The sequence below is a fragment of the Hemiscyllium ocellatum genome, chromosome 42 (assembly GCF_020745735.1).
Source record: "Hemiscyllium ocellatum isolate sHemOce1 chromosome 42, sHemOce1.pat.X.cur, whole genome shotgun sequence".
Classification (NCBI taxonomy): Eukaryota; Metazoa; Chordata; class Chondrichthyes; order Orectolobiformes; family Hemiscylliidae; genus Hemiscyllium; species Hemiscyllium ocellatum.
Window position 1 is genome coordinate 14,801,692 of NC_083442.1, and position 14,415 is coordinate 14,816,106.

Genomic DNA, 14,415 nt, shown 5'->3' on the forward strand with positions numbered 1-14,415 from the left:
TACCTTGTTCTCTGCTTTGTCCCTGCCTACCCTGACTGTTTGACTCACTTCTGTTCTCAACTGTACCAGTCTCAGATTGATCTCTCTCCTCATTATTTACCTGGATTCTGCCGCCCCCAACCCCCCCCACCCCACATTACTAGTTTAAATCCCCGAGAAACTCTGGCAAATCTCCCTGCCAGTATATTAGACCCCTTCCAATTCAGGTGCAACCCATCCTTCTTGTACAGGTCACTTCTACCCCAGAAGAGATTCCAATAATCCAAGAATGTGAATCCTTTTCCCATACACCAGCTCCTCAGCCATTCATTCATCTGCTCTATCCTTCTATTCCTACCCTCACGAGCTTGTAGCACTGAGAGTAATCCAGATATTATTATCCTCGAGGACCTCCTCTTTAAATTCCTGCCTAACTCTCTCTATTCTCCCTTCAGAATCTCATCCTTTTGCCTTCTTATGTCATATATTCCAATGTGTACAATATCCTACTGCTGGGCTTTCTCCCCTTTGAGAACATTCTGCACCTTCTCTGAAACATCTTTCATCCTGGCACCAGGGAGGTAACGCACGATTCTGATTTTTAGCTGCTGGCCACAGAAACGTTTGTGTGTGCCTTGGACTAGACAGTCCCCAACGCAATTGATCTCTTGGATCCTGATATACCCCTCATTGCATTAAAGCCAGTCTCAAAACCAGGAACATGGCTGTTTGTGCAACATTCCCCTGAGAATCCATCACTCCCTACATTTTCCAAAACAGCATACTTGTTTGAAATGGGGATAGCTACAGAAGACTCCTGCACTACCTGCCTACCTCTCTTACCTTTCCTGCAGTTAACCCATCTTTGTGACATAATCTGCAACTTTTCTCCCTTCCTGTAACTGCCATCCATCACACTCCCTTGCTCTTGTAAATTCCTCACTGCCTCGAACTGTCGCTCTAACCAATCCATTCGACCAGATAGGATTTGCAACCAATGGCACTTATTGCAGATATTATCCTCAGTTACATGTAAACTCTCCCTAAACTCCCACATCCGACGAGAATACTAAGGGCCATTTTTGCTCCTTCCAATCTGCAGACCCAGAAAATAGCACAGTCTTATTCCTCTACAAAACACTGCTCCAGGCTAACTTAACACTTATGGCTTATATTTTTAAGTTTAATCAAGAAACATATCTTAATAAAACTTATAATCAAGAAAGAACCCACTCTGCTCACTATTGTAGATTTACAGCAAGGCTATCCTTAAAACTACTTACTTATCTGTTTCTGTGCTGTGATCTCTCCAAATAGGTTCCTCCAAGATCAGTTGTGAATTCCACTGTTTGTTAAATTTCCCAGACACACTCCAATGTCCAGAAATACACGAATTCAAAAACAAAGGCAGTAACTGCGCAGGTTCACTGCTGTGTCAGGAGCAATGTGGGTTTTTTTTTCTCTCTATCTTGCACAGATTACGAGCTGCCTTTGTTTGCTCCTCCCCCCTTTAAAAAAGTTCCTTTTTGACATTTTTTTCTCCAAATTTCCAAAACAATGAAATAGCATATAAAACAGTAATTGCTGCTCCTGGAATTCGAGGAAATCACCTCCATCAGCTAAAATACCTCAAAACAGGGGCAGCCTGTTACAGCCAGAAATTTTTCCCGTCCTCCATCTTGGATTACCCAAAATCCTTGACTTATCCAGAATCCTCCACACATTAGTCTACTTCCCAGCCCAGCAGTATGCTCCAGACATAACATATAAAGGTTTGTTTTCTCCTTTCGAACTGATCCTGATGGGTGCAAGATGAAAAGCCTTGACAAAACATGTTTTTTTTTCAAAAATACTCACCCAACTCCGCTAATAAATCGCAATAGTAGAAATTGCCAATAATTTGATGCCAAGCTAGACACTGCGCCAAAGATGCCATTCACTGCCAATGACAAAACAAGAATTCGTTGACGGCCTTTCAGGTCTGCGAGAACTCCCCACATGTATCCCCCAACCATCATACCTGCACAAAACAGGAAGAAAGAATGCCGTTTGCAAGATTAGATTTAACACATTTTTTACGGGTGAATAGACCAACCAAAAATTAATCTGCATTCATACCAGATCTCAAGTCATCCTAAAGTGCTTCACCTCCAGTGAATTAACGTTTGAAGCATAATTCAGCAACCACTTTACATTCAACATATTTCCACAAACAGCAATGGGTCAGATGATCCTTAATGTGTCCCTTTTTCGCCTCTGGTACTAATTGAAAAGAGAATTTTAAGCTGAAGGTCATGCAAACCTCATAACCTGTCAAGCATTTCCAAATTGTGCTACAAGACGTTTGACACCCATCACTTTTAAAATCTTGTTTGAAATACTGTATAGCACCTTCAACTATGTGGCATTTCTTCACTGCAGTTAGCTTGATTTATACTTTTGAGATCTGGAGGAGGAAGGTGAATTCATATTCAAAACTCATTAAGTACATGTCATGTACTCAGTCGTCAACCTTGTTATTTACTAGGTTCAAGATTTGAATGCTAAGTGGCTGCTAAACTGGTTCTTGGATGGAAAAGGAATATAGTGGAACCTCGAATATCCGAATTTCCGATTATCCAAAGGGGATCTCAAGGTTGCAAAAGAAACATTACGTCAAAGAGCTGTTTCTTCCCTGAGCGAGTCTTTTGTTTACAGGTAAAATGATGAAAATCAAGCTCGGCTCACTGAAATACTGCAGAGAACAGTCCTGGACAGTCCAGGCACCATCTCAAAATGACTGACCTATCGCCCTCTCTCTCTCTCTCCCTTCCCACACTTTCCCTGGAGTCCTACACAGGGGTGAACCCTAAACCCTTCTTCCCCAGATAATCTCACCAACATTGTCCTGAACAGGGCAGAGGTGAAACCTGTCAAAAGGTTGCAGTAAAATGTTGTACATGCACTATTTGGAGACTTACCCCTCAAAGGCAGTAGCAATCTTACTGCTGCTGTCCTTTTCGGCAGCCCCGGGTTGGGGGATTGAGGGGGTGGCAGGGTGGCTGGTGGTGCAGGTATTGGGTGCGGACAGGGTTAGGGGGAGCAGGGTGGGGACAGATGGGGTTGGGGAGCAGACAGGTTGGGGGTGCGGTGCAGACGGACGGGTTTGGGGGCTGGCAGGGGGTGGGAGTGGGGTTGGGGGACAGGGGCTCACACACAGTGGTTTTCTGCCTAGTCTCCTGAATAGGGGACGGACTTCACAGAAAACTCTGAGCGTGAGGAAATCAAATAACCGAATAATCAATTATCCGAACGAAATAGTGCCTGTCCGTCTCGTTCGGATAATCAAGTTTCCTCTGCATTGTGGGCAAAGCGGGTCAGAGACCTTCTTCTGCCTGGAGCTGCTTCTGTGTTATCATATTTAAAGCTGGGAGTTAGTCAAACACTTCATCTACAAAATAAAAGCCAGAAGTCACATAACACCAGGTTATAGTCCAATAGATTTATTTGAAATCACAAGCTTTCTGAGCTCTGCTCCTTTGTCAAGTAAAACTATAACCTGGTGTCGTGTGACTTCTGATAGTGTTCACGCCAGTCCAACAATGGCACCCCCACATCATAGCTCCAAAGCAAGTGCTTGCACCATGACAAAAAAAACCAACAAGGAAATAAAATGATGACATTTAAAACACCGAAAGCCCATGAGAAATTGGAAGGTGCAAGGAAAATAAATTAATAACAAAAGCTACCAAAGCAAATACCTTAACATTACATAATTCTAAACACCAGCCTAACTAATGGAGTTCTTGTAATATCCATGTTAGACTGTTACAGCAGTTAGGCTGAAAATAAAACTAATCAACCCAGTAAGGTCAGACTTTTGACTTTAAATATATAAAATAACAATATTTATGCCAGTGAGTTTGATGAGGAATGAGCCATGCCAAATTACATATTTCATATTAGATGTATTCTGACTCTAATTGTGTTAAATTATATTTTTTCAAACAATATAATTTATACTTTTGAGATCTGGAGGGGAAGGTGAATTCATATTCAAAACTCATTAAGTACATGTAATGTACTCAGTCGTCAACCTTGTTATTTACCTAGGTGTATTCAAGATTTGAATGCTAAGTGGCTGCTGGTTCTTGGGTGGAAAAGGAATATAGTGGAACCTCGAATATCTGAATTTCCGATTATCCGAAGGGGATCTCAAAGTTGCAAAAGAAATATGTTTAACCAGTTTGAAAAGCTCCCAACGCCTAGAGATCACTGCTATCTATTGGCATAGAAGATGGAGAAAACTGATAGTAACAGGGTGACATTTTGCCTTTAATATGCTTTATTCTGTTTTGCTGACTAATTTGCAGGGTTTGGCACTTTGCCTCAGATTACTTACAATAGTTTCCTGTTGTGTTCAACTGGCATTTAGATGCCCAACAGCAGAATATTTGGTGGAAATTTTGAAGGAACCAGTCAGGGAATTCTAGGCCATTTGTAAACGTGATGCACAAAAGCCCTTTACATTACAAATAATGCAGTTTTAGGTGTTATGGTCAACTATTTGCACACTTGATTGATTTTATCAAGCCTATAGCAGAGATTGTGATTTGAATATCCTAGGAAATGTTAAAATGGTTCCTACAAGAAGCTCCATCAGCCACACACAACCCAATACTGGGTTTGCAACAAGGAGGTTTTCGGAAATAACTGCCCCATTGACTTGATGGAAGGAGTTTAGATTAGTGTGGTGCTGGAAAAGCACAGCAGGTCAGGCAGCATCCAAGGAGCTGGAAAATTGCCGTTTCAGGCAAAAGCCCTTCATCAGGAATAGAGGCAGGAAGCCTCCAGTGTGGAGAGATAAATGGGGCGGTGGGGGTGGGGAGAAGGTAGCAATGAGTACAAAAGGTGACTGGGGGGGTGGGGATGGAGGTGATAGGTCAGAGAGGATGGTGGGGCAAGGTAGCAAAGAGTACAATAGGTGAATGGGGGTGGGGATGGAGGTGATAGGTCAGAAGGGAGGGTGGAGCAGATAGGCGGAAAGGAAGATTGGCCGGTAGGACAGGTCATGAGGACAGTGCTGAGCTGGAAGGTTGGAACTAGGGTAAGGTGGGGGGAGGGGAAAAGAGGAAACTGGTGAAGTCCACATTGATGCTATGGGGTTGAAGTGTTCTGAGGCGGAAGAAGAGGCGTTCTTCCTCCAGGCATTGGGTGGTGAGGGAGCAGCAGTGGAGGCGGCCCAGGACCTGCATGTCCTCGGCAGAGTGGGAGGGAGAGTTGAAATGTTGGGCCACAGGGCGGTGTGGTTGATGAGTGCGGGTGTCCCAGAGCTGTTCCCTGAAGCGCTCTGCTAGGAGGCATCCAGCCTCCCCGATGTAAAGGAGACCACATCGGGAGCAACAGATACAATAAATGACATTGGTGGATGTGCAGGTGGAGGAGATTGTATGATTCAGAACCACCACTGACCAGCTAAAGGGGACACAATGAGTTGTAATGGCACAGAAAAATGGTTCCCCATTCCTTTACTCAACTTCAGTCCCGAGATTAGCATCTCCAGGGCTCCTGCAGTCACCAGTTGGGACCTCAAGCAGGCATCAGCTGTTGACACAGGGGATACTCATTAGAGGCAGTGAAAGACATACCTAGGAATACACTTGCTGTAAGCCAACCCATATCTGCTGTACTAAGGTAAAGATCACAGCGGGCAGTCGGAAGCAGGAAAGACACACACAGAATTTCAACGGCATCACTGGCATTTGCCCACCCGCAGATAGCCAACAGAGCTATGTGGAAAGTGCCAAAACCTGAAAAGAACACAAAGAATAAAATTAATTGTGCTAATAGCAATAAAGTGCAAACCACATAGAAAACAAAATACTGCAATGCCTAAGAATAATTATCTCAAGCTCTTAGAGTTCAGATGTCTACATTACAACTCGCACTGAAGAGTTTCTGAGCAAAGTACTCACAACATTATCAGCGCCAGAGACCCGGGTTCAATTCCCGCCTCAGGCGACTCTGTGTGGAGTTTGCACATTTTCCCCGCGTCTGCGTGGCTTTCCTCCGACAATCCAAAAATGTGCAGGTTAGGTGAATTGGCCATGCTAAATTGCCCGTAGTGTTAGGTGAAGGGGTAAATGTAGGGGAATGGGTCTAGGTGGGTTGCGCTTCGGCAGGTCAGTGTGGATTTGTTGGGCCAAAGGGCCTGTTTCCACACTGTAAGTAATCTAATCTAAACATTATCATGTGACTGCACTTGTGGTCAAGAGTCTAACTAGTGGAGTTCCTGTTATACCCATGTAAGAGCGTTACAGCAGTTAAGCTGAAAATAAAACTAATCAATCCAACAAACATTGTTTTCATTCCAGCATCATCTCAGGTTAATGTTGTGTCAGGAACGCAGCACTTCTTGCGGTGCAAACTTCCTAGTATTGAACTGCAAGCGTCAGTACTGAGTCTCTGGACTGGGACTCAAGCCCACAACTTCCTAGATAAAAGAGTGCGCTACTCACTGAGCTACAGCTGGTGCTATAATACACAACCATCCCACAGAGAAGAACCCCTTTTCAGTCAGAGTACAAAACGGAACTCAAGATTCACAGTGAAAGACAGTGAACACAAAGAATGTTACAATCAAATCAATAATTATTTTTCACAAAAACGCACAAACTACAGAAAACAACACCTGTTTCTTCGACAGCTTCTTCAAATGTCAGTGCGATTTCGTAACTATCTCTTCCAGATTTCCTTCGTTCAAAAACAGCCTCCCCTGCAAGAGAAGTTGACATTCTGGTAACAGGCTGATTAGCGTGAAGCAGCTCTGCACAGAGCAACAACAAGTTTAAGGAGAGCTGTCGGATCCTCAACTGACTGGAAATTGACTGAACGTCAAACTGTCACCACCCACAATTATTCAGATTGCAACAGAAAACCTAAATTACCATAAAGTTTCTAGTTAATCAGAAGGCAACAGAAAATATACTAGCTAGGTTCATCTAAAAAGGAACTGCAAGCAAAATAAGCAGCTTTCAAAATAACATAAAAATAAGTTTCTAATTTATTTCAAAGTTAGATTTCCAGTCCACTGACAGAGGTATCAAGTGTTGGAAAGAGGATGGTAAAGATGACCTGAATTATATCAGCATAAAGCATTTGTTATGCAAGTAACCAGTAGCAAGTAACAGTGTACAAGAGAACACAAAGTGGTTTTACAGGCCCAACACTCTACCCGGGAGCAGCAATACTAACGCAATTGCAATGTCATAGACCACAGAGGAGGTGGGAAATGGGAGAGTGGAGAGAAGAGTGAAGGAGTATCACATAATTTGAGGCCTCAACAAATGAGGATTTAAAAACAAGGATGGCAATTTTAAAATTAAGAAATTGCTTGATTGGGAGCTGACTTCAGTGAGCGATCACAGTTAGTGAGAAGGGCTACAGTGCTCGGTGCAAGTTAGGGCATGGGCAGAGTTTTGGATGACCTTAAGTTTAAGGATGGCAGAATGTGGGAGGTCGGCACTGGAATAATCAAGTCGAGAGTGAATGAAAGCCTAAATAAGAGCTCCATCAGCATTTGAGCTGAGACAGGAGTAAAGCTGGATGCTGCTGCCCAAGGAGATCATATTTATTGCTAGGGTTGCAAACATCAGGGCTCAAACTCAGATTACTGCCAGAAAGAGGAATAGACTCGGGAGATAGTGAAGAGTGTTTGGAGAGGAGATCAAAAACAATACCATCCCCATATTTAACTGGAGGAAATTTCTCTTCATTCAGTACTGGATTTCAGACAAGCAATCTATTTAGCAACAGTGGAGGAGTCAAAAGAGGTGGTGGCAATGTGGTGTCATCAGCAAATATAAAAACTAATACTGTGCCTTCAGATGATACTATTAAGGGGCAGCACATATCTGAAAATAAGATAAGGACAAGGAAAGATACTTGGGAAAGGCACTATAGAGTCATAGAGTACAGCATGGAAACAGATTCTTCAGTTCAACTCGTCAATGCTGACCAGATGTCCTAATTTAGTCCCATTTGCCAGCACCTGGCCCATATCCCTCTATATCCTTCCTATTCATATACCCATCCAGATGCCTTTTAAATGCTGCAATTGTACCAGCCTCCATCACGTCCTCTGGCAGCTCTTTCCATACACACACCACCCTCTGCATGAAAAAGTTGCCCCTTAAATCCTCCGAGTCAGCAGGATACGCAAATTCTTGCAAGCCGCACAGGGAATAAATATAATAGTTTTAAAAGACTTGAATTTATAAATAGATGAATAGCAAAATAAGAAAATAAAGAGATCATGTCGGGATTTTCAAATCAAATAGTGAAGGTGGCGTTTGGTATGCTTTCCCCCATTGGTCAGAGTATTGAGCACAGGAGTTGGGAGGTCATATCGTGGCTGTACAGGACATTGGTCAGGCCACTTTTGGAATACTGTATGCAATTCTGGTCTCCTTCCTATTGGAAAGGTGTTGTGAGGGTTCAGCAAAGATTTACAAGCATGTAGCCAGGGTTGGAGGATTTGAGCTATAGAGAGAGGCTGAATAGGCTGGGGCTGTTTTCCCCGCAGCGGAGGCTAAGGAATGATCTTATAGAAGTTTATAAAATGATGAGGGTCATGGATTGGATAAATAGACAAGGTCTTTTCTCTAGGTGGAACAATTACAGCATTTAAAAGGCATCTGGATGGGTATATGAATAGGAAGAGCTTAGAGGAATATGGCCCAAATGCTGGCAAATGAGACTAGATTAGGTTAGGATATCTGGTCGACATGGATGAGTTGGACTAAAGGGTCTGTTTCCATGCTGTACATCTCTTTGACTCAATGACTAGTCAGGTCTGAATGGAATTTGTGGGCAATTCTTAGCAACATACTTCCAGTAAGATGTAAAGGCCTTAGAAAGGATTCAGATGGTACTTATGAATATGTTGCCAAGAATGAGAAATTTCTACTATGTGACATGAATGGAAAGACTGATCTCTGAGGAAGACAGAAAGTTAAGAGGTGACCCAATGAAATAGTACTTCTCAAACTGTTTCCTAGTCTGATCCCTTTTCAGGGTTTGAAAATTATTGTGGCCTCTCAGTCAGAACTGAGAAGGAGTGGGAATGCTGAGAGAGCAAAGGTTGGAGTATTGGTACTCATTATAACTCAATTGGAGCCTAAAGTAGCCGTTGCTGGCTCAGATCTGGCAACTCCAAAGTATCAAAATGATGAGAAGTTTTAATGGATTAAAAACAAAAGAATATTCCCTCTATAACCTGAGGTTATAGTTTCAAAACTACTGCAAAGAACTAGAGTTAGTATGAGAGGAGCTTTCTTCACTCAGATAGTTGTTAGGATTTGTAACACTACCTGAAGAGATGGTGGACTCCATAAATGTTTTGAGAGAGAGTTGAACAGGATTTAAAGGACAAAGAACTTACAGGATTTCAAACAAAAAGTTGGGATATGGGATTGAGCACAACTTCTCTTTCAAAGAACCGGTCAAGATTTGATGGGCTGAATAGTTTCCTTGTGTATTGCAGGACTGCACGATTCTTTACGTATCATGGGACAGGGCTTATGAACTTAATTTGATCAGGGCTAAACTTTGATCCTACCGACAGGTTGGTTGATGAGATTAATTTGATAACATCACTAACGGCAGCACATGCAAAACCTAATGCCACAACTAATTTCTCTATTCTGAATAAGGGTCACTGGAGCCAAATGTTATCTCTGAACAGCTTCCAGACCTGCTCAATTTTTCCAACAATTTCTGTTTTTGTTTCTAATTTTGCCTATATTCAGTACCTTCCAATCTAGACCCTGTATCCCTGGAAGGATTGAGAGTCCCGTGTGCTGCATTGCCTTGCTGGTACCAGCAAAAGGACATCACAAAGAGGGTGCAATTCTTTTCTTTCTAATTTATTCATAAAATGTGGCTTCTGTTGACTAGGTTAGCTAGGTCAAAGGATGTTAAGAGTCAACCACATTACCAGGTGTCGAGAGTCTCAAAGGCCAGGCAAGGCAAGGACAATGGATTTCCTTCTCTGAAGGACATTAGTGAACAGACAGGCTTTTACAACAGTCAATGGTGGTCACATCACCATCACGAGAGTAACTTTTGACTGGATTCATATTTCATCATCTGCTATGGTGGGATTTGAATCCAGGACCCGAGAACATTAGCCTGAGGTTCTAGATTACTAGCCCAGTGACGTTGATACTGATTCTTATTCTTCAAGAAAGTGGCATTGAGCCAGAGGTTGTGGAACACATTGCGCCAATGACAGAGAGTAGGTTTTATGGTCAGCATTTCAGGAGCAAGGGAGAAAGTTAAAAAGTACAGTTTCAAAGGCAGTACAGGATAATTTGTGGATTACTCCCACTGCCGTGCACAGGCCAGACTAGTCAAGGGGTTAATGCATGGAGGAGACAGAGCTTCAGGTTCTTGGAGTATTGTGACCAGTTATATTTGTGCAGCTTTTTAATATTAAAAATCAATGTCAATCTGACACAATGAGGAGCCACCACAGCCACGCCAACATCACGAATCACAGTATCTCGGTCCCTGTAACATAGTGGTAGTGCCTTTTGTCCCTGACAGTTCTCTGCCTGCCTAGTCAGGCAAGCTCGCAATCACACAGAAGTCACGCAAACCACAAAATACAGAACTTCCTAGTAGCCAAGTGCTTTAACCATTCAATCACTCAATCTAATTAGAAAATGGTGCAGTCAAATGGATGACATAGGCAAAATAGGCAAGTAGACTTTTTCTTTAAAAAGGGTGAATGTCTGGAAATTGTTAGCATTCAGAAGGACCTGGGTGTCCTGGAATACAAACCACATATGTTTAACCAGCAAGTTTAGCAAGCAATTCTCAGCCTCTAACCTGCTCCGAGAACCACAGTATTTATTCAGCTGTTTCAGTTCAGTTTCTGGAGAATCGTAATCCCACAGGAAGTGAATAGTGATGGTAATATCAATGGCAATGGTTTGATTCTCGCTTGTTGGATATGTTCATTGCCTAGCATTTAGTTGGCACGAATATTATTTCCCAATTGTCAGCCAAACCTGGATATTATCCAGGTGTTGTTGTATATGGGCCATGGACCTTCAGTATCTGAGGAGTCACAACTGGTATTAAATATTGTGCAATGATCAGCAAACATCCCCACTTCTGGTCTTAGGATGCAAAGAAGGTCATTGATGAAGCACCAGAAGACAACTGGGCCATTACCCTGAGGAATTCATCAACTGATATCAAGGGATCGAAGTCCAACAACTATCTTCCTCTGTTTAGGGTGTAGGTTTGCTCGCTGAGCTGTAGGTTTGATATCCAGACATTTCATTACCTGGCTAGGTAACATCATCATTGGCGACCTCCAAGTGAAGCGAAGCTGTTGTCTCCTATTTTTTATTTATATCTTTCTCCTGGATGGGGTTCCTGGTGTTTGTGGTCATGTCATTTCCTGTTCGTTTTCTGAGGGGTTGATAGATGGCGTTTTATCCATTCACTAAATCTCTTAAAATCTGAGGGACAGGATGTACGTGTATTTGGAAAGGCAAGGACTGATTAGGGATAGTCAACATAGCTTTGAGAGTGAGAAATCATGTCTCACAAACTTGATTGAGTTTTTTGAAAAAGTAACAAAGAGGATTGATGAGGGCAGAGCAGTAGATGTGATATGTATGGACTTCAGTAAGGCGTTCGACAAGGTTCCCCATGGGAGACTGGTTAGCAAGGTTAGATCTCACGGAATACAGGGAGAACTAGCCATTTGGATACAGAACTGGATCAAAGGTAGAAGACAGAAGTTGGTGGTGGAGGGTTGTTTTTCAGATTGGAAGGCTGTGACCAGAAGAGTACCACAAGGATCGGTGCTGGGCCTTCTACTTTTTGTCATTTACATAAATGATTTGGATGCGAGCATAAGAGGTACAGTTAGTAAGTTTGCAGATGACACCGAAGTGGACAGCGAAGAGGGTTACCTCAGATTACAATACGATCTTGATCAGATGGGTCAATGGGCTGAGAAGTGGGAGATGGAGTTTAATTCAGATAAATGTGGTGATGCATTTTGGGAAAGCAAATCTTAACAGGACTTATACACTTAATGGTAAGGTCCTAGGGAGTGTTGCTGAACAGAGACCTTGGAGTGCAGATTCATAGCTCCTTGAAAGTGGAGTTGCAGGTAGATAGGATAGTGAAGGTGGCGTTTGGTTTGCTTTCCTTTATTGGTCAGAATATTGAGTACAGGAGTTGGGAGGTCATGTTGTGGCTGTACAGGACATTGATTAGGCAACTGTTGCAATATTGTGTGCAATTCTGGTCTCCTTCCTATCGGAAAGATGTTGTGAAACTTGAAAGAGTTCAGAAAAGATTTACAAGGATGTTGCCAGGGTTGGAGGATTTGAGCTACAGGGAGAGGCTGAACAGGTTGGAGCTGTTTTCCCTGGAGCGTCAGAGGCTGAGGGGTGACCTTATAGAGGTTTACAAAATTATGAGGGGCATGGATAGAATAAATAGACAAAGTCTTTTCCCTGGGGATGGGAAGTCCAGAACTAGAGGGCATAGGTGAGAGGGTGAGAGGGGAAAGATATAAAAGAGACCTACAGGGCAACTTTTTCACGTAGAGGGTGGTGCGTGTATGGAATGAGCTGCCAGAGGATGTTGTGGAAGATGGTACAGTTGCAACATTTAAGAGGCATCTGGATGGGTATGTGAATAGAAACGGTTTGGTGGGATATGGGCTGAGTGCTGGCAGGTGGGAGTAGATTGGGTTGGAATATCTGGTCGGAATAGACGGGTTGGACAGAAGGGTATGTTTCCGTGCTGTACATCTCTATGAGTCTCAACCTGGGGAGGAGGAGGAGGAGGAGGGGGGTTGGGGGAGGAGGAGGAGGAGGAGGGGGGTTGGGGGAGGAGGAGGGGGGTTGGGGGAGGAGGAGGAGGAGGAGGAGGGGGGTTGGGGGAGGAGGAGGAGGAGGAGGGGGGTTGGGGGAGGAGGGGGAGGAGGAGGAGGGGGGTTGGGGGAGGAGGGGGAGGAGGAGGAGGGGGGTTGGGGGAGGAGGAGGAGGAGGAGGGGGGTTGGGGGAGGAGGGGGAGGAGGAGGAGGGGGGTTGGGGGAGGAGGAGGAGGAGGAGGAGGGGGGTTGGGGGAGGAGGAGGAGGAGGAGGGGGGTTGGGGGAGGAGGAGGAGGAGGAGGGGGGTTGGGGAGGAGGAGGAGGAGGGGGGTTGGGGGAGGAGGAGGAGGAGGGGGGTTGGGGGAGGGAGGGGGGCTCGGGGGAGGGAGGGGGGTTCGGGGGAGGGAGGGGGGTCGGGAGGGGGGTCGGGGAGGGAGGGAGGGAGGTCGGGGAGGGAGGGAGGGAGGGAGGTCGGGGAGGGAGGGAGGGGGGTCGGGGAGGGAGGGAGGGGGAGGGGTGGTCGGGGGAGGAGGGGGGTCGGGGGAGGAGGAGGGGGGGGGGTTGGGGTGGGGGAGGAGGGGGGTTGGGGGAGGAGGGGGCTGGGGGTATCCATTCTCTAATCACTCCCAATTCTCTCCCCCCCCCCCCGATGCACCGTAGCACATTGCCCCCTATGGAGTTCCCTTCCCGGCTTGTGACCCCGCAATTGCCAGCCTCACCTTCAACGTCCAAACCCTCCGGCCTCAGTAGCGGCTCCCGATCCCTCAGCGCCATGACGCTCTCTCTACTCTGCACGGCTCCCCATTGGCCAGCGGGCCCTGCGTCTGACGTCACTGACTACGTTGCCGGGGGGAATCGAGGATCACTCGTTGTCATGGGAACGGAACAGCCCGCCCTTCAACAACAGGAGATTCGAGTAATATCGAGGAATGGAGAAAAATAGCCCACAATGATTGGAATCAAACCCCAGGGGAGAGGGAAATATCCCAAGAATGGAGGAAAAAAACCCAAGGACAGAGGGAAAAAACTCCAGAATGCAGTAATGCCTCAGGACAGAGTAATACCTCTGCATGGAATAACCGCCCAGGATATGACTCTATGACAGAGTAACATCTGAGGCTGGAGTGACACCTCAAGATAGAGTAATACCCTAGGATAGAGTCTTTTGCACCTGCACTACCATTCACTAAGATCATGGCTGACTTGATTGTGGGCTGCAGTTCTCTCTATCCTCAATATCCATGTTAGTCAAGTGTCTACCCATCTCTGTCTTAAAAATATTCAATGACCCCAATCCTACAGTTCTTTTCATATATAGGCAGTAGGAGTAGGCCATTTGGCCATTCAAGCCTTCTCCGCCATTCAATATGATCATGGCTGATCATCCCACTTAATATCCTGTTCTCCTTTTGGCCTGCTTATGCTCGAAACGTCGAATTCTCTATTCCTGAGATGCTGCCTAACCTGCTGTGCTTTGACCAGCAACACATTTGCAGCTCCTTTTGGCCCAGTACACTTTGATCCCTTTAGCCCTAAGAGCTATATCTGC

At 44.8% G+C, this 14,415-nt stretch overlaps 1 protein-coding gene across 2 annotated transcripts in view; it reads right to left on the minus strand.

Annotated features, from left to right (window-relative positions):
* sv2 (synaptic vesicle glycoprotein 2) overlaps nucleotides 1-13,664 on the minus strand; it is a 69,577-nt gene extending 55,913 nt beyond the window's left edge. For both annotated transcript variants that reach the window (XM_060853653.1, XM_060853652.1), the window contains exons 1-4: nucleotides 13,586-13,664; nucleotides 6,650-6,733; nucleotides 5,607-5,768; nucleotides 1,837-1,999 (exon numbers count right to left, since the gene is read on the minus strand). In XM_060853653.1, the coding sequence (XP_060709636.1) occupies nucleotides 1,837-1,999; nucleotides 5,607-5,768; nucleotides 6,650-6,733; nucleotides 13,586-13,640 (464 nt within the window). In that variant the 5' untranslated portion in view covers nucleotides 13,641-13,664. The remainder of the gene's footprint in view (nucleotides 1-1,836; nucleotides 2,000-5,606; nucleotides 5,769-6,649; nucleotides 6,734-13,585) is intronic.
* Between the last annotated feature and the right edge of the window lie 751 nt (nucleotides 13,665-14,415).